The sequence below is a fragment of the Bombina bombina genome, chromosome 2 (assembly GCF_027579735.1).
Source record: "Bombina bombina isolate aBomBom1 chromosome 2, aBomBom1.pri, whole genome shotgun sequence".
In the NCBI taxonomy this organism is placed as follows: domain Eukaryota; kingdom Metazoa; phylum Chordata; class Amphibia; order Anura; family Bombinatoridae; genus Bombina; species Bombina bombina.
Window position 1 is genome coordinate 677771150 of NC_069500.1, and position 21590 is coordinate 677792739.

Sequence of the window (21590 nt, forward strand, 5' to 3'; positions counted from 1 at the left end):
AATCATTTTCTAATAAATACTGCACTCAAAAATGTAGCTCTAATTACTGCATAAAAGCACTGCCCTAGTAAATAACTATAGAATTTTTATGGAAGCACAGTTTTTCATCACTGGTTAGATTTATTAGTCCTGCAAAAATGTTATATTAGAAAGAAGTTCATCTTTTTGTTAATCCTAGATTAATCTAACCTGTTCTGAATTATTGCAACAAATTGCCCTGAATAAATCTTACTCTTTATGTTTCAAAAACCACCTTAGAGGTACACTATACCGTAAAATTAGTTTCCCCTTAATGTATTCCAAGTTACTTGTTATGACAGCTGGTGGAGAGTATTATATTTATGGGAAATATGTCCTTTATGTCTATTTTTATTTGAAATAACATGTTTGTTCATCACCTATTGTTCTTCCATCCAACGTCCTCTTCATGTGGTCACTCGCCACACACTTAATTTTGAATGCGAGGTACCCCATTTATATATGGGTACCTTTGCATTCCTTAAGTTTTCTGCAGTGTAGCAGCCCTACTTCACTCTCCCCACGTACCCCCTCCAAGTGATCGCATGATTTCCCGCCCAATCCCTTCTCATGATATTTTCTATAGGTAGTGGCTCCCTCCCAAACATTTTCTGCTGTGTATCGGTCGGCCCCCTCTGGCGATGGGCCACCCAACCACCTCCCTCCATCTCACATCAATGGCATCACCACAAGCCGAAGAAGACAGGGACACAGAATGGAGGGTGAGGGAGGGAAGTGAGCTGTTTGGGAAGGGTCAGGTAGGGATTAGGGGGTGTGAGGCATCAGCTGGAAGGATAATCTCTACACTTAACTTCACAAGTTACCTGATTAACCCCTTCACTACTGTGAATTTCAGAAGTGTGGTGAGTGGCTGCAATCAGTAGCCTTCTTATTACCAAAAAGCAATAAGAAAGCCTGGCATGTCTGCTATTTCTGAACAAAGGGGATCACAGATAAGCTTTTACAACCATTTGTTTAATGACTGCATACACAGTATTTAAATAATTTCAGTAAGAACCCCAAGGTTTGTGGCAGGAAATATACCAAAAGGGGCCTAGATCAATACTTTGGGTTGTCTAATATGGTTTTGATTGGTAAATAAAAAGCATGGCTCTATTTCTGTTAAAATGGAGTGATAGCAAAGGGGTTAATTACCAAATTGAAATGTTACGTTAAATGGGCATTAAACACTAAATTAATGCTAGCTTTAATGATGCATTCAAAATAAAGATCAGAATGAGAATAATTTTCAAAAGTATTAGTCTTAATGTCCATTAAGTAATGGGTGCCACCATATTGTAACCTTGGTTCCCCTAAATATAAAAGCCTGTTTTCTTATCCTCTCTCTAGTTATGAATAGTTATAAATGAGCAACTCTCACAGTGTTCTTTGATTCCGCTTGTTGTATCCAGCAATGAACTGGTTGTCACAATCCAGGACCTAGGTTCCTTCAGCTGAATCAAACTGAAAATAAATAATAATATATACTATACCCTAGTGCTGAAATAGCTAGAGACATTCAATAGAATCAAGACTTATAACTATGTATCCATAGGCCACAGGTTAATTTAATGAGGGGGCACTGACTCACAAAATAATAGGCCTCCACGAACACACTAGTGACCCTGCTGAGCAGACACACAAACACTAGACCCCTCGTCGTCATCCCCCCACCTCTCTTTATTTTTATGTTGACATTTTCTTTTATATAATGAGTAGATTTTTACAACATTTATTTCATGTGTTTATAATTCAACATTAAAATGGTTTGTTAAAGGTACAGTGTACTCACATGTAGTGAACATTTGATTGCATTAATAATGAATAAAGTAAAGAAAAGATTGCATTGCCAAGAAAAATTAATAAGTGAAATTTTTTTATCTTGAAAAGTTGTTGTCTAACGTGAGTGTGATGCCATGTAGGAACGCCCTTAGAGAAGAGCAGAGGAAAACTCTACCACTAGCACGCTCCCACCAATCATATTTAAGATGAAAAAAAAAACGTTGTCACACACATGTATAAAGAGCACATGCGCAATAGTATACATGAATGCACATGCTAGTTCTCAAGTGCTCACTAATTTGAACGTGCACATGCACAGAATAGCGCTATTGATTGATCCATTCACCTGCATGCAGAATACCTATGTATGGTGATGCTTTTTCCTTAATATAAACTCCTTACTCTTTCCTCCTATTCATATGCTTGCTCACATTCACTCTATAGCCAAAGATTTGCCAGATAAATCAATTCAAATTCAATACTATGGTACTGACATCCGTAGGGATTGCCAGGCTTGCGCATTACTCTAAAACAGGAAGAGAGTGAGCAGGGCTATGTAAGAAAGTATACTTAAATACGTATGCTTTGTAGACTATGGTGTTTATTAAGGGGACTGAAAATTGGTAACATTTACTAACAAAAAATAAGTAAATATATATATATATATAGAGAGAGAGAGAGCGAGAGCATATATACACACAAGCTTTTCCGCAAAATACTGCTGTACTTCTGCCATGTTATTTATGGTGGATTGTTGACTCGCTGCTATTCATTTATTTCAGTGCATCAAATGAAAGAACTCTAGAACACTTGAAAAGATCATGTCAAAAATGTACACCTGGAAACAACCGCCCTTTGTTGTAGAGAGCGTCTTTTCTAATCACTTATGTTGTGAGCAACAGTCCAAAGCCCTTATTACCTATTCCAGGAAATATCCATTATGTGAAATGTCTTTATAAATACAACTGGGAAAATTAATTGGTCAGTGAATGGTTTGCCAAACTGATGAGTAACCATATCAAAGCTTTTTCTCAAAGACTATGTAAGTCAATATTTTTTCATATCAGTGGGATCATTTGTTTTGGAATGTTTACAGATTTGGGAATAGGTCCCAAAGATAAGATCATTAATAATGTAATAAATATAAAATCATAAGTCTCCATATGGACAGGTAGACAGTACAGAACATATCTCCTATTTCTTGCTACACAAGACCTAGTTATTTCAATACCGGAAAGAAAGGAACGGCATGTAGCGTCTAATGTAAACCTTGTGAACAGCTAGCTATTTTTAATGTTTTCTTAATTTAAGACAAATGCAGGAGTCTAAACCCAGGGAAGTGTAATATAGAGAAGGTCGTACTTGGAAGAGGACATAAAAATCTGCAAAACTCTTAAACAGCAGAACTCTTTTGGGAGCCTTGTCAATAAACACAGCACATAAAGTCAAAATCTCAGCAAGTGAGAGCGTTGGATTTTTCAGGACTCTCTATGACCTTTTAGTGTCAGAGTATTTTCTTAAAAGATGCTTTTAATTACCCAGTTTCCTTACGTGATCAAAATATATGTTTCTACCTCTGCAAAAAAATGCTTAAGATTTAACCACATCCTTGTTTGTGTAAACTGAGTAGGTTGTACATTTCAGCTGCGGGCTATGTACTGGCTGTATGTGTATCATTACCAGAGCTATTCTGCTCATTATTGCTCTTTTCTCCTGGCACCAGGAAATTGTCCTGTTACAACATAATCACACCATGATTTGTTGTATCTGCATATAACGGTTCTTATGCATCTTTATAGTAAAATCTTTACAGCCGTAGAACTATATAAAAAAGTGATTTTTTTTTTCACTCTTTTTGACACTGGTGTTACATTTGTAATCACCCGGTCTTCTCAGTCATGAAGCTCAAATGGTTTCTGTTTACTCTGCGGAAAGCAATACACATCCAAACATGGGGTTAATCTGGTGAATATAGGGAAGTAGTTTGAGGATAGTTTGTTTTGATTGGGCATCCTGGTGAGAGTTTTGATGCCTTGTTAGCGGTTGCTAGGCAATGCTAGTGCACATCATTGTATCATTATGTTTGTAAGAGCCACTCTTGTTCCAGGCCACATTAAAAGTAACATAATAAACAAATTAGGCAACCCATGTCTATTTTTTGTGAGGAAATACAGATCCAATCAATTTTATATATTGATAATTCTGTTGCTGACATCTCATGAAAGTAATAGCTCTGCTATTCTGGGGAGCATAGTTGCTTTATTATGTATAGTGTAGAGGCTTTATACAATAATACGGGTATATCATAATACAGAAATGAATAATACAGGAATGAATGTATTTTTTTCACACTGGATACTAATAACTTGTAGCATACATATTATTGTACAAAATGCATCACTCTATGGGCTAAATTTAACAAGTGTCCAGCTGACATTATTCGCTATAGTGCATCATGTTTGCTGGACATCGCTAAATGAGGACAACATACGCCGTCCGCATTTATCATTGCACAAGCATTTCACCAGAAATGCTTGTGCAATGCTGCCCCCTGCTCACTGGCAGGGGCCGTCAATCATCCTGATCGGGATGATTTCAATCAGTGTTAATTTTGACAGCAAATTTCGATTTAGTCTTAGTTTTAGTCTTTTGACTAAAATGCCATTTTAGTATTATTCGTATTTTAGTCATCTGAATTGTTTTATTTTTAGTCTAGTTTTAGTCGACTGAATCTCCAGTATATTTTAGTCGACTAAAATCTAAGGGGTTTAGTTAAAGTGTAATGCATTATTTAAGCATTTCTCTATAATTTGCAAACTGATGCTATACTCCAGGAGTAAACATAACACCTGTTATTATTTATAGTACTAAGGTTTAAACATGCAATACAGACACAGATTTAGCCGTTGTGATATGTAACATCTTAATTAAACTTTAAATTAAATAAAACCAAGTTTCATAAACAAACAGAAGTGCAACTTTAAAATATAAAAAAATAAACATGTAAACTGTATTGCACATATTACCCAATATAAAAACTGTTAATAATTAAAACAAGTATTGAGTAACTCAACACAACAAAAAGTTTCTGCAGCTAGCACAGGCAGAGCATAACTTAAACCCATACTCGTGGATTATGCTTATTTCTATAGGAAGAATCAATTGATTGTTCACAGATTCGAAAAAATTTCCGCAACGATGAGCACTGTTCTAGAACTTCCAAACTCATTATATACTCCTGGAGTAAAGGTTTATTAACCTGTTTTCTTTTATGGTATTAAGGTTTGAACATGCAATACATATTTAACAGATTTAACTGTAGTGGTATATAACATGTCTTTATCTTAAAATTTAATAAAATTAAGTTTTGAAAATTTGACAAAAGAGCAGTAATTAGATATAGATTGATTATAATACCTTGCATAAAATGTTTTTGTCGAGCAAATTTTGATTTAGTTTTAGTCATAGGGGCCTATCTATCAAGCTCCGACGGCCCGTGTTTCTGGCGAGTCTGCAGGCTCGCCAGAAACAGCAGTTATGAAGCAGCGGTCTAAAGACCGCTGCTCCATAACCTGTCCGCCTGCTCTGAGCAGGCGGACTGACATCGCCAGAAATCAACCCGATCGAGTACGATCAGGTTGATTGACACCCCCCTGCTGGCGGCCCATTGGCCGCGAGTCTGCAGGGGGCGGCGTTGCACCAACAGCTCTTGTGAGCTGCTGGTGCAATGCTGAATACGGAGAGCGTATTGCTCTCTGTATTCAGCGAGGTCTGGCGGACCTGATCTGCACTGTCGGATCAGGTCCGCCAGACTTTGATAAATATAGGCCATAGTCTTTTGACTAAAATGTCATTTTGATTTAGTTTTAGTCATAGTCTTTTGACTAAAATGCTATTTTAGTTTTAGTCGTATTTTAGTCATCAGAATTTCTTTAGTTTTATATTTATTTTAGTCTAGTTTTAGTCGACGAAATTAACTCTGATTTCAATCTGCCACCTTTTAGGTGGTGGAGAAGTTAAGGAGTAGCTGTCTTACACCCGCTGCTTCTTAAAGGGACACTATACCCAAACATTTTCTTTCATGATTAAGGTAGAGAATATACTTTTAAACAACATTCCAATTTACTTCTATTACCTAATTTGCTTCATTCTTTAGATATACTTTAATGAAGAAATAGCGATGCACACTGTGAACCAATCACAGGAGGCATCTATGTGCAGCTAACAATCAGCAGCTACTAAACATATCTAGATATGGTTTTCAGCAAAGACTATAAAGAGAATGAAGCAAAATAGATAATAGAAGTAAATTAGAAAGTTGTTTATAATTGGATGCTCTTTCTAAATCATGAAAGAAAGAATTTGGGTTTCATGTTCCTTTAACTTCCGCTTTAGGCGAGGCTGAAACGATGGGCCTTTGAAGCAGCATCCTCTGCTTAATTAATGGAGCCCGATATGTTTATCAGTTGTGTTCGGCATGCTATATTTCCTTGAAGAAAATGTGTCAAATTTAAAGCCTTGAAAACATATTTTATCTTCCAGGACAGTTCATGGTTCCATTCTCTTTTAACCTGAGAAATTATTTAAATTTGAGACCTGACATTCAGGAACCATACATTGGTACTCTGGAAGTGATGGAGGAGAGACCATATTTAAATATAAGGCCAAAATGGAAAATGTTTGCTGATATGAAAGAAATTAAATATATAGGGGCCTAATTATCATAGTGCGAGTGGACATGATCCGATATTGCGTGCCATGTCTGCTGCACATCGATAAATGCCGACAGCATACGCTATCTACCTCTATCATTGCACCAGCAGGGGGTGTCAATAAACCACATTGTATCCGATCGGGGATGATTTCTGTCCGCTGTCTCAGAGCAGGCGGACAAGTTATGGAGCAGCTGTCTTTAGACCGCTGCTTCATTACTTCTGTTTCCGGCGAGCCTGAAGGCTCACCGGAAACACGGGGCATCAAGCTCCATAAGGAGCTTAAAAAATATGTGTGTTATCTCCATGTTCGCAAGTTATTTGTTATTTTTTAATTCTTGTATTAGTTGTTTTTAAACACGTCTTTGAAAAGGCTGTGTAGAAACATATGCAAGAGAAATGAAAAGTAATGTATTCTTTCTTTTTCTCTTCAGTGGAAGATACTGTGGTTGTTATTCCCTATGGAAGCCGACATGTTCGCCTTGTGCTGAAGGGACCTGATCATTTGTGTAAGTAGCATTTATTATAGGGACAGTCTACTGTAAAATTGGTTTCAGTGACAACTGCAGAGTATAAAATGTATGGGAAATTGTGCTTTTGTGTTTATTGTATATGGAGAAGCTGCTTTTCATTGTTGAAACCACAACCCATTTAAATTTGCTGAGCCTGCAAGTAGAGCAGACCGCTCTCACTATCTTATCTTTCTCTCTATTCACAAAGGCCTCCTTAATTTATCTCTGTTTGCACAAAATGACTATACTTAGGGAGTAATTGAAAATAAACATTCAAGTATCTATCGCTCCTACCCCCACTGGTAGTGTGATTTCATTGGCTGCTTTTTGTTTACATACATTTTCTATAACAAGCACTGTAGAATTGAAAATTAACCTTGCAAAAAAAAGCTAAAGGGGCTAATTGTAAACAATTTGAAATACCCAGTAGGGAAAACGGATCATTGGATAAATGTACAGTACACTTTCCCTTGACAGATATTTAAATCTGTAAATGTATGTTCTGCAGGAAGGAAGGCTCATGCACTACAATACTGTTACGCTTAAAAGAACAGCTCAGCATTGCACCATATTAAAGAGAGATTGAACTAAACAAACTTATATTATACATATGAAATAACACTATTTAAACAAGTAAAAAAAGAAAAGTGGCGTTTAGTTAAAGTTATTTTTTGATAATGAACACTGCCACAGCCACATTAATACATATTAAAATCCCCTCTTTTAAATGCCAAAAAAGTAACAAAACAAATTAGTTTAATGTGCATTTAAGTTTTAATTCAACACACATAACAAGTGGGTACATTGTCTGGTTATTATTCACTAAGGAACAATTTCTTTATTACAATAATTCATCTTAACCACTGTATACCTCCTAACATTGGTGGCTGAGAATGAGGGACACAGGAGGTTGATAGGAGCCCATCACCATTTTGTGGGTGGAGCTGTGTTGGGAGGGGAGTGATCATTGGAAGTTAATGGGTGGGATTGTTGGTATTTGCTGGTATTTTAAGTGACCCGTAATGCGAATGTCAATAGAGCGCGCTTCCATAGGCTCCAATGGGAGCCTCGTTCTCAGGCCATGAGGCATGGCATGAGAAATAGCGCAGCGCAAGTGCAGCAAATGTAAATATATATGTATATGAATATATACATATATGTGTATATACACATATTAACACATACATATATATGTATGTAAGCATGTACATATATATTTACAGGGAACACACAGTTCCCAATTGCTACTGCTAGCTTGCGGTAGCAAAAACCAGCCACTTGTAATGGCTGCTTTTTTATTGCTCGTCCGCAAATTTGCCTATTTGCAGGCACTCAATAAATTAGTGCTCCACTTGTAATCTAGCACTTAGGATTTAATTTCCCTTTAATTGCTTTATGGTTTCAGTGTGAACTTCATGTAAAAAAATCTATATTTGCAGCACTGGATGAGTTATGCTACCAGTACTTTAAGATACAATAACAGTAGGGTAATTTCTACCTTCAAGAAATGTGTTGTCTAGGATAAAAACCACAAAAACTATTAGAAATGTATTGAAACACAAACTGTTCACTGAACAATACAAACCGTACCAGAGGTACCAGAACTTAAATGGAAAGAAAAATAATTTCCAAGCCATTGGTGTAATTTTAACCTTTCTGCCAAATTTCTTTTGGGAAGGAAATGACTTGTGGAAAACAGAAAGGAAACTATAAACCTCAGGGGGATGAATGCCATATGGAACGTAGCCATATATGGCACGTCATTAGAATTCTGGTAGGTGACAGTGCTCCTCTGCAGATTAGGCATAGCTCAATTTTTTCCTTCCATAAATACCTAAAGAAAAAAAACTAAATAGTAATGAGCAGATGATTGACCTGCATTGAATGTCCTACTGTAAGAATGGAATACAAAAAGAAGAGGTATAAAGGACAGGAGAAGGTTTTACTGCTTATATGTTGCTAGAACAACTTGAATTGCACTAGCCAGTCTGGCAGCAAGCGACGTTTAGTGCAGTATATCTGCTAATAGCAGCTGTGAGCTTTGTGAGTACATTCTAATTTGGTATTCTGCAATAGAACACTTTGGATGGATTAGCACCTTGTAATCACTTTTGACCATCAGATAACTACAGGAAAAAGCTAAATATTGCACCAAACCAAGCAAATTGCAAGTCATAGGTAGATAACAAATAGACCTGTGTTTGAAGCACAAAAGGATACATACACAGCATAGCACTTACACTTTACTGTTTGTAATGTGTGTTTAATCAAATGGTCCGAAACTATGATTTTGTATTAAACTGGAGGTTACAATGACTTTGACGTCAAAATGAAACTTTCAATATTCAAATAGAATATACAGTTTAAGAAAAAATGTTTTTCCAAGAAAGTGTTCTAATCACATTTACCTCTTTCTCTTGGTATCATTTGTAGCATACAAGAAAGTTTCACTTTTTCTTTTTGTATCCTTTGTTTAAACTTATCTTATTTTGCATTAGAATATACATGCTCATGAGTGTGCACGTGGCTTGTGTACTATATGCCAGGTTTGTTTAAAAAAAAAAAAAATGTTTGTTCCTCCTTTGCATGATTACAGGGTTCATGCCAGCTAAACCTATAAGCTGTAGGCATCTTAACCACAGAGCAAACAGCTGATAGGCTGGTACTGCTTACTCTGCCAAGATTTACATTTTGCTGATTTGTCATCAGTTTGTTTCCTAATCATAGATCTTTATTGTGTCACTTTAAGTAAAAACATTAGTTTTCCACTAAGTTCAGTTCTCAGTTTTTTTGGGGGGGTAGGGGTATTATTGATAAGAACAATGAATACATTTGTTAAGACAAGAGAGAAAACAAAATGAGCCCTCTCTAAATTCACTCTTCTGAGCAGCCAGGCTAGGCCTATGTAAGCAGTTAATAAGAACTAAGGGCTCAAGTTAAAAAAACTCACCAGCAAGGAGAGAAACATATTTTATTGGGCACCATACTGTAATGCAAGCGTCTACATTTCTAAATTTCCTTTACAGCATTTCCTAAAGACCCTCATAGTAGTGACACAAGGCTTTTTATAGAATCTTGCCAGACCAGAAAGCTTTAGCAACTCAGGCCCTACGTAACATATGTGCTGTAGAATATATCTGAACTGGATAATCTAATGATTAAATATGTTTGTTTGTTTGTTTGTTTTTCAGATTTAGAAACCAAAACCTTACAAGGTGTAAAAGGAGAAAGCAGCCTCGGTAGCACAGGTTCTTTACTTGTAGACAATACTACTGTTGATTTTCAGAGGTTTCCTGACAAAGAAATCCTCAGGATGGCTGGTCCTCTTTCTGCTGATTTCTCTGTTAAGGTAAGCCATATATTTTCAAAAGTTTTCGGAATGTGCTGTGTTGTTACGTTTGAGGGATTTGGTGTAAATTATGTCACAATTTGACCGTCAGCTTTCCCTGCTGGGTACAGGAGAAGCTACTGTGTTTTCTGCAGTAAAATGTGTAACTGGAGATTCCTTCTCATCCACGGCATCACCAGTGTGGTTTGGGTGTTATGGGAATTTGTAAATCATGATGTCCCATACATTAAGTAAGATCCCAGAGAAAAATGCACTTCCTTTTTGCTTGTGCTGCTCAAAAAAGTGTATGCAACTCCTTATTCTAAATAACGGAGTCTGCTGTTTCAAATCAGGATCACATGAAGGATCATCTACAGCAACAGGCATCAGGGAGTTAAATGGTAACACTAAAGGAGCCCTTATCTCCTTCATTGTTTTATCTTGAGGGTCAAGGGACCCTCTCATTTAAAAGGGGAAAAGGCACTTGTCCACTGCTGGTGATCACTGTGAGAAATGAAAGTCATTTGCCTCAATAAACATGAGGAAGATTTACTATGGTGGAGGAAAGAAGCTGTTACAGAGCACCCATCTCACCCTTTGCTTTACTTTGAAATAAGGTAATTATCAGTTGCACTTCCTTTAATTTTCAGGTTAACACAGTACTAATGGGGATGGCCTGTTCCAACTAGGCACCTGGGTGGCATTTGTTAAGGTTGTTAGGAGCTTCTTTTAGAGAACCTATCACCTACCACAAAACAACACAATCAGAATGCCTTGTTTATATGGACATAATGGGTATACTGGACATGTTTGATCATTTATATTTTTAAACTTAATATTATAAAAGTCGTTTTTTTAATTCTTTTATGTTCTTTATTTTTGCCAATTAACAAAACGGAATGCAAACCCCGATCACAAATACACAATTGCAGATACAAATCCCATTTAAAAAGTTGAAATTACTGTAACTTCATATCATGAAAATGCAAGTATGAAATAGAAGAAAAAAAATTAAGAGCTGATTGCTAATTGCCATTTTTATATGTTGTGGTTGTTTTCTTGCATTTCCTGCAGATTTCCTTATGAAATATCACGTTTATGTCTATTAAATATATATTTAATAGATATATGTGCATACATATCTGTGCGGACCACTGTCAAGGCACTGTACAATAGTGTTGAATATAGGATTAATTAATCTAGACCATATATTGCTATATACTGTACATCTAAATATTCCAAATTATCTTGTAATACTGATATACAATGTTTTGCACTTTATTAAGGATAGTTTTGCACTTTATTAAAACCCTTTGTGTGTCCCAGGCATTGTGATGGTCTCATCCGTGGTTGTCCCTGCATCACATGGGTGGTTTTCCCGCTATCTGCTTAGATCTGATCAAATATTTCCCAATATGGAAATGGTGTTGTTGCTTGGATTGTAATTGCTCAGAACTTGATGGATCGGGAGTTTAATAGCTGCAGATAAACGGGGATCAAAAAATATTGTAATTGACTCCAAAGTTGGACATGAGGCCTTTTTTAAGAACAGGATGAACCTCCTTTTTCCAGGGAGGGTCTAATGTCCTTGGTATTAGTTATTCATTTCCAGAAAAAAATCACTCACTCAGCTACCTAATTCATGTATTATATGGGAGACTAGCAGCTTCAAAGTAGCCTCAATTTATTTACAACAGTTTAAACCATGTAATCTTTTAAAATGAAGGTCCTTGTGCCCCTCTAGGGGAATACTAGGTGATTCTAGGGAGTCAACAGCCCACATGAAAGAACAAAAATTGAATAAGTGAGCCTTTCTATTGAAATAGTAGTGGCCCCTCTTTTACATGAGGCTATCAAGTCAGTACCTGATGGAACAATATGCATATGGAACCAAATCATAGGGAGTAGTGTAGAAATAAAGACTTAGGTCAAATCTTTAATTTTTGTATTCCTTCAAGGAATTCCCATGTCTGTTCATTTTTTTCTGTTCATATAAAAGACATCACAAAAGGGAATATCTTTTATCTAAGCTTAAATTACACTATTACTGTATTCTAGGGGGTTGAACTGTTCATAAAGGTATTTTCAATATCTAATTTCAGTCTTTGGTAGATTAGTTTATTTCATATAATTATTTTATTTTTAATACAAAGTACCTTTTTATTATTATGTTATAGTCTGAAATATATGATTTCCTAAGAAATGTTTAAGCTTGTCAATAATGACTATCTCAAACAAGCTGAGCAGAGCTGTATAGAAAGCAGTCTATACTTTAGGTTAGGTAGACAGATTTTTTTCCTTTAAGTGAAATTAAACAACTGGTGTTTTCATTGCCAAAGAAAATTTAGCAGTTACAAATAAAACACGTTTTATGTGATAAAAAATGACTGATACAACTCAATTCATCACTCAGGTCTTCAACCGTACAATTACCAGGTACAGTAGTTCAAGTTTGTAAATTATTGGCAGTTACAACTCATTTGCTCCCCCCTCTATTGTGTTTTTTTTTTATTGTTTCACATAATCTGAAACATATTGCTTGAAGAAATATATATGTTACATTGAAACCACAAGAAAACAATACTTTTGGGAATCACACAAAATGAATATTTTTTAAGAAGGTCATAAAGACCTTGAGAAGCCTATAGCCCTGTAGTGGTATGCCTTGTGTACAGTCCAAGTTTTCTTTCTTGGTGTCAAAGGGATGTGGTGTCACATTGTATGTTATTTATTACCAGAGATTAGGTGGCACATTCAAATACCAAATGTTAAAAGGTGAAAATTGTGTTTAATTGTTTTGTTAAGATAATCCCTTTAACCCAAGCAGTGGCTACTCTATAAAATATCATTGCTTTATGTTTGCTGTTTTAGAAGACAGGCATTCCAAAACATATAGGGCCAGATTATAAGTGGAGCAGAAAATCCCATTTGCTAAAGCGATATTTGCGCTCCCCTTTGTAATATCAGCGCACGCAAATGTAATTGCACGGAAGAATTATGCTCATGAGCAATGGGAGCCTCGTTCTCATGCCGTGGGAACTGGCACAGTGAAGGAGTTAAGTTGTGCAACTCCAGAATTTAAGCCTTTCAATATTCTTTACTAATAGCGGAAGCCATATTTGTTTAGAATACAAACCATCATGCTACCCACTCTAAATAAACAAATTATAGTTTGGGAAAAAGTGTAAAATTTACATTCAGATAGAGCTTGTTGACATTGTTGCCAAGCGACCTCCATGTCCTTTAAAAGGAAGCACTCCTTTTTTTTATATCAATATTTACATAATTGTGAAGATGCAGTTTCCAGTGATATCAGATTAGTTTCTATAATGCCATTTTTTCCAGCTGGTGCCCTTTGTTTAAACCATTCTGCTACCTTGTTTTATACTAAAGATAGTCTAACTGCCATGGCACATGACTAAAATTAAATCACTAGTAGTGTTGCCATGTAAGATTTGTACATGTGAATTTATTTCCACATTCTAAAGAATGATGTCAGTGTGACTTAAATGCATGTATGTTTGAAAGAGACATTGCATTAATTGTTGTTGTATTATAAAATGACATTTTAAAAAAGTTTTACACTTTTTTTATTGAGATTTGTGTTTTGAAAAACTATACTGTTAGTTTTTATATGTGTTGGCCATGTCTCCACCATTAGAGGTCTTGGTGTTGCCTAGCGAGCATTGAGTGAATGCGTCAGTTTAAACATATTTAAGTTAACCTTTTACTACAAGAAAATAATAATAAAACATGTAGACATTTATAAATAATTATTTTTCTTATACATTTGCTTTTATTTTACCTTAACTCATTTTCTTGTAGAGAAATATTTTAATAATATTTAATGAAAGAACATGCTTGATAAAACAAAACAAAACATCTTTTTTAACAGCTATGGGCACAGGGGATTTTCTAATGACATCATTGTTATGTAACATTTAGTAATGCTATGTATGGGCATATATTACATGTAGAGGAATTTCCAAAAGAACCAGCGAAGTCATTCAAAGCACAAATAGAACAGTTTAATACTAGAAACTCAAGGTGATATACAAAAAATAAAAACAGCGTGCACAGGTATTGTCTAACGCGTTTCGGCCTGTAAGCCTTGTTAATAGACATGGGATACAAACATATCATGATCATTTAAATATGCTGTAAGCCAATTAGTTAAAGTGCATGCTGTATGCCATTGGCTGTGTGTCAATTTACAAATTGGGGAGGATGGGCTATATTAACCCATTGTGGTAGAGTTGATTACAGTATGTTGAATAGACTACAAGTATACTGATCATATAATTTGACTAACCATAATAGGTTTTTAGTATACAAATAATGTTTTTAAAGCATTGCATGGGTAGTCCGTAAAAATAGAAAAGGGAATCAAACTGTAATCTGTGTAAACCCACAGACAACATACTGACATTTTTTCTACTAACAAACAGATAATGAGTGCAAATATAGGTCAGGATAGTTAAAAACTAAGAGTAATGCAATAGTACAATGACTTCAAACACATAAACTCAAAATTAATAATAAGCCTATACAATATATAAACAAACATAGTAACATTATGAGAAATGTATCTGGTATACAATTAGAGTACTCAAGAATAGAGTACTCAAAATATCACTGATGGGATAGGACACAATAAAATAAAATAAGATAAGATTAGGAAGGGATGAATAGACCAAGCTAAAACTAGAGGCCCCTAGGGGAAAAGCATGTACTAAAGCCAAAGGGGATTACAATCGCTGCCAAAAATTGATGACATCTCCCTCTATGTTTAAACTCAGTGGTCTCCTAGTTTGAAGCTGAAAGATCCAAAAGGCCTCTCTGTAAAGAAGCTGCCTGATACTATCACCTCCCCTAGGCTTGGGGCGAACAATCTCTATTACTTGCAAACTTAGTGAGGAAACATTTTGTTTATTACAGTGAATAAAGGGTCTTGCTATGTCAGATCATTTGATATTGTTCTTAATATAATTAAGGTGTTCCCTAATACGGATCCCAGCTTCCCTTGTGGTACAACCTGTGTATTGTTACTCACACTGTGAGCATTCAATCAAATAAACTGTGTATGTACTACGACAAGTACTACAGCTGTCATGATAGTATACCCTCTGTGTGTTTCTTGATTGGAAGGTAGAACCTACCCTTGTGTATGAGCAAGCTATACAATTACCAAAATTGCATCTGTAGTGTCCCTTAACAGATAACCAACTGCTTGTATAAATACTTTGTTTCCTCAGCAAGCTTGGAGCCAGAATGTTTCCAATGGTGCAACCCCTCCGAGATATGAAGTTGCAACCACCAGAAACATACTCCTTCAAGCTATCCTCCGCTGTCACAATGGGTAGATGTTTTTTTATTATTCCACATATCTCATCAAACTGAGGACTAAAGGTGGTTGAAAAAATTGGTCTATTGTGATCAAGTCTGCTCTGCCTGCACATACTTTGGTCACTGACAAGGGAACTTCTTTCCATACATGTTACCTCAAGAAGGGCTCTATTTAGAGCAAATCTGATGTCTCTGTACAATTGCGCTCAATACGCATGAACTGCCCCTTAGCCACTTCAAACCCAGTGTGTCTTGGGTGGCTACTCTTGGCATGTAAAATTGTATTTGACATTATGGGTTTTCTGTACAATGAACTCCTAAGCCTACCTATCTCTGATTCACCACTTAAGGTGATATCCAAGTATGGAATCTTGCTTTTCTCTAATTGATGAGTAAATTGCAGGCCTACACTGTTATTATTTAGATGATTAACAAAAAAGTAAACCCTCCTCTTCAGTTCCCATCCAAATGAAGAGGAGGTCATCAATATACCGTTTATAAATTTTTATGTTATGTCTGAAGGGATTGGCTACTCCAAAGACGTGGGACCGCTCCCACGATCCCATGAAGAGATTGGCGTATGCTGGTGCAAACTTTGCGCCCATGGCGGTCCCACGTCTCTGGAGGTAAAAATCTCCTTCAAATTGAAAAAAATTATGTTTTAATAAAAATTCAAGGGCCCTGCAAATAAACGACCTCAAACTAGGGCTGTATTTACTGGAATGTTTTAGTTGGTCAGCCACTGCTGTTAGCCCCAAATTGTGTGGGATGGCTGAATAAAAACCTACTACATCAATGCTAAGCCAGGAGCAATATTCATCCCATCCTATCTTATCCAAATTAGACACCAAATGTTTGGTGTCGCGTAGATAAGAGGGCAGCTGTAAAACTAAAGGTTGGAGCAATGATTCCACCCAGCTGGACAGATGCTCAAACAGGGAGCCAATTCCAGAGACATTTCGGTCTTCCCCTCACCTCCTCCAAGGATTTATGTACCTTGGGGAGGTGATAGAAGATCGGAATAACCAGATTAGAGGACCAATAAGTAATTGTATGTGTCTAGGTCAAAAAATCCTTCCTGGAGTAAGTCATCTAACAGGTCTACGAGTTGTTTCTTAAATGGCTCTAGGATTTCTAGTAAGTTTAGTATACACCTTATCATCTCCCAATTGTCTCATGGCCTCAGAAATATATGCTATTCTGTCAAGTATGACAATGTTGCCTCCTTTATCAGCCTGTTTGATGACTATGTCATCACTGGCTTTTAAATTTAGTAGTGTCTGTCTTTGTTCTGGCTGTAAATTGGGCATACATCTGTCATGTTTCTTTGACAGCTTAACCAGATCCTCCTCCACTCTGTGATGAAAGGCCTCAAGAAAAGGGCCTCTCTCTATCCCTCACAGGGTAAAAGATGGATCTTGGTCTAAAGTTTCCATGTGTATGTTTTAAGTAGGTATGGTCTATATCATGGTATTCTCGTAGTTCAGTTTATACGTAGGTCTTATTTACAAATGGCTTTGAAATAAACACTCAAGAATGCTGATTTATTTTGAACACCGGGTGATTAAATAAAGGACTGGAAGGAACACTAGCTTCAAAGTGATATTTGGGGTGAAAGCAGCAATTTTCATGTACTGATCTAAAGGGGTTATGAAGTGGTTTTGGCTTTATGGTGGTTTGGTTACTGGAATTCTTTCTTATTGGATAATGAGAACAAATTAGCCAATATAAAATATTGCATACTGAGACTTGTTTTAATTTGCTTGAACTATAAAGTCCAGCTTCTCTCACGAATAAGCTTACACAACAGAGACAGCAATGGGGACTCCTGGAGTAACATTGCTGCACTATGCAGTTTAAACTGGCATTAAAGGGATAGTAAACCCCAACATTTTCTTTTAGGATACAGATAGAACATTCAATTTTTAACAACTTTCCAATTTACTTCTATTATCAAATTTGCTTCATTCTCTTGTTATCCTTTGCTGAAGGGACAGCATTCCACTACTGGCAGCTAGATGAAAACATCTAGTTAGCCAATCACAAGAGACAAATGTGTGCAGGCACCAATTAGCAGCAGCTCTCACTCGTGTATGCTATGTGCGTATTCATTTTTTAACAAGGGATACTAAGAGAATGAAGCACATTTAAAAATAGAAGTGAATTTAAAAGTGTCTTAAAATTACATGCTCTATCTGAATCATGCAAGTTTAATTTTGACTTTCCTACCCCTTTAAGCTCAAGAAAATTCTGTCATGTCACCCACCTCTATCCTGTTATCCACCAAGCTTCCTTCACCCTCCTTTTCAGTCATGCTAAGGATGCTAGTATACATTTTAAAAATGAATGGAGTTTATATTAAAAATACACTACCAAAAGTAAAAAAAACGAAATAATTTAAACAAAATTAAAGGGACAGTCTAGTCAAAATTAAACTTTCATGATTCAGATAGGGCATGTAATTTTAAACAACTTTCCAATTTACTTCTATTATCAAATGTGCTCAATTCTTTAGATGTCCTTTGTTGAAGAAATAGCAATGCACATGTGTGAGCCAATCACACAAGGCCTCTATGTGCAGCAACCAATCAGCAGCTACTGAGCATATCTAGATATGCTTTTCAGCAAGTGATATCAAGAGAATGAAGCAAATTGGATAATAGAAGTAAATTAGAAAGTTGTTTAAAATGACATGCTCTTTCTAAATCACGAAAGAAAAAAATTGGGTTTCATGTCCCTTTAAATAAAAAGTTTGCATTGCTTTAGTGTTTGTGGCACTGACCTCAGTAACCCAGTAGACACGACTTAAGTTGATGACTTAAAGGGGCATGAAACCCAAAATGTTTCTATCATTATTTATGTAGAACATACCATTTTAGACATCTTTGCAGATTACTTATATTATCAAATTTGCATCATTATGTTGTTATTATTTGTTAAAGGAGCAGCAATGCACTACTGGTTTCTAGCTGAACACATGGTGAGCCAATGACAATCAGTTTATATATGCAGCCACCAATCAGCAGCTAGAACCTAGGTTCTTCCCTACTCCTGATCTTAGATGAACCTTTCAGCAAAGGATAAGAAGAGAATGAAGCAAATTGAATAATAGAAGAAAATTGCATGCTCTTACAGAATCATGAAAGAAAATATTTGGGTTTCATGTCCCTTTAAAGGACCAGTCAACACATTAGATTTGCATAATCAACAAATGCAAGATAACAAGACAATGCAATAGCACTTAGTCTGAACTTCAAATGAGTAGTAGATTTTTTTATAACAAATTTCAAAGTTATGTATATTTCCACTCCCCTTGTACCATGTGATGGCAATCAGCCAATCACAAATGCATATACGTATAGTCCGTGAATTATTGCACATGCTCAGTAGGATCTGGTGACTCAAAAATTGTAAATATAAAAGACTGTGCACATTTTTTTTAATGGAAGTAAATTGGAAAGTTGTTTAAAATTACATGCTGTATCTGAATCATGAAAATTTAATTTAACCTGAGTGTCCCTATTTAATTTAACCTGAGTGTCCCTTACAATACACTGTAACAAATTGTTGAACACAGTTACAAAAATGTGATAGGACACCATGGGCTTATTCAACAGAAATAAAGAGAAAAAATTACATTTACTGTACAATTATTTCAAATATTAGAAAATACAGTCACCAATCAGGGTTTCTTTAAATAACCACACTTTAAAGAGATGATAAATCATGCATTATTTAAATGTTGCTATGCATTAAATATACTTATGTGCAACGCTTTTTTTTTTAAGTAAAAATGATTTTATAAAGTAGTTTGTCTTCTATACCGGCAATATCTTTCACTCTGCCACCTTTATTCATCTAGTTGTAGTATAGTGACAAAGAGCATTCCTAAAGAATGCGCTTACTCATCCTGTGTCAGTCAGGAAAAGGAACTGCACATGCACATTTTATCTTCAGCCCTATCAATAAAAATGAAGTCCTTGTGTTAGATTATCTTTTAGATTATCCTTTGGGATTGTGCCTGTATTGTTATCAATGAGTTGTACGGCTCAGATTGGCGATTCCATTGGCGGTGCTAATTACAAAATGAATTCCAAGGAGCAGATATTGGGGCAAATAATATGTATCAAAACATTTCTTGGTGATACTGTTCCTTTAACTACAGAGAATTACTGAGAGGCAAAATCACATATTTTTATATTTAAAGATGAAATGAAACCTAAAATCATAAGCCTCACAGAAAGGTTAAAATAACAGACAGACTGGTAATCATTTTTAGCATTGCGTTCTTGCAAAATTAGCATATTTTTCAGCTACCTTGTTAGAATGTTTCCTTGATCCAAAACCGTAAACTGTACAGCTTGCAATGCTCTATTAACCCACGGATTCCTTGAATAGCTGTATCAAATTAAGGCATATAGGTTTAAACATTGGTACATATGGAAAAATATACTTTTTTATTTTACAAATGCTTATTATATTTTTTATTATTAAAACCAGAATCCAGTGGATGAAGGAAGTCTAAGACAATCATGTAGGATTTGTGCAGTCATTTTGGCAATTGATCAGTAAGGTCCTCATAAACCCTTTACTGCCAGAGGGCTGATAATGTATTGCAAAGCATAGTTCTGAACTGAAGGCCATGCTAGTTTAATAGAAAGAAGAAAAAAACTTTTTCCAAAACATTTTCCACAGTAGGAAATGACCACTCAGTTGCTGTAATAAGATAATGCATCAGTAGTTCTGGAGCTCATTATCTACAGGGGATATCTAGCAAAATAAAAGCTACAAGTACAAAACAATAAATTGTGCATTTTTAGAGTTGATTTTGAACTTGACATCTTTTTTTTTTTCCCCTTGATAGCAAGATCCAACTATCTTAAAGGAAAATGGATGATTCTAGTAATTATAGTTTCTAGATGATATTACCTGTGGATAAAGGGGGTGTAGGATGTAGCGTGCTTATGTATTATTATTCATTTATTATAAAACAAGAATCTGCAACCTAAGTTCTGAGGATCACTATCTTACCAGTTTGCTTTTTCATGTGGCCCTTCTTTTTTTTCATGTGGCAGCTTCTCTAAATTGTTAAATGTTTGTTTTATTTAGCAACATTTTCACATTGTCACTGTTTAACTCCTCTGGTTGTTTAAAGGGACATTCTAATGCAATACTAAAATGGACTTGCTTATGCAACAAGCAACACATATATAATAAAGTTAAAGAGAAATAAAAGTCCAAATTAAACCTTAGAGAAAGAGAGAGGCGCCTCATGGGACAGTATCGAAACAACCAAATCTGGTATACAAAGGGACAGCCCGTAATGGGGTATACTCACAAGGAGAGCGGCATATAAGGATGCCTAGTAGAGCGGGACGGGACTACAAGTCGCCCGACAGACGTGCACAGCAGTGCGTGGAGACGTCGGGTCACGGGGTCGGTTCAGCCAATCAGCGGCCAAGGAGAACCAGCATCGAACGTCACAGCTGTTCAAGGAGTAACCTATGCAAGGCTTGACGTATGATCGGCAGGTCATCAAACCAATCAGGATAATGGATCAGGATAATGAAGAGCAAGGAGTGATATAGATAAAAAAACTCGTATTTATTGAGTTAGTTAAAAACAATTAGCATACAGCAACGCGTTTCTCGACCTACGGGTCGTTTCATCAGGCCTGATGAAACGACCCGTAGGTCGAGAAACGCGTTGCTGTATGCTAATTGTTTTTAACTAACTCAATAAATACGAGTTTTTTTATCTATATCACTCCTTGCTCTTCATTATCCTGATCCATTATCCTGATTGGTTTGATGACCTGCCGATCATACGTCAAGCCTTGCATAGGTTACTCCTTGAACAGCTGTGACGTTCGATGCTGGTTCTCCTTGGCCG

General features: G+C 36.0%; 1 protein-coding gene across 1 annotated transcript in view; it reads left to right on the forward strand.

Annotated features, from left to right (window-relative positions):
- The window catches only part of LOC128649393 (ADAMTS-like protein 1), a 466596-nt gene that overhangs the window by 222600 nt on the left and 222406 nt on the right, over window positions 1-21590 (forward strand). Inside the window, exons 6-7 of the mRNA XM_053702643.1 lie at window positions 6947-7021; window positions 10216-10373. Of these exons, the coding sequence (XP_053558618.1) occupies window positions 6947-7021; window positions 10216-10373 (233 nt within the window). The remainder of the gene's footprint in view (window positions 1-6946; window positions 7022-10215; window positions 10374-21590) is intronic.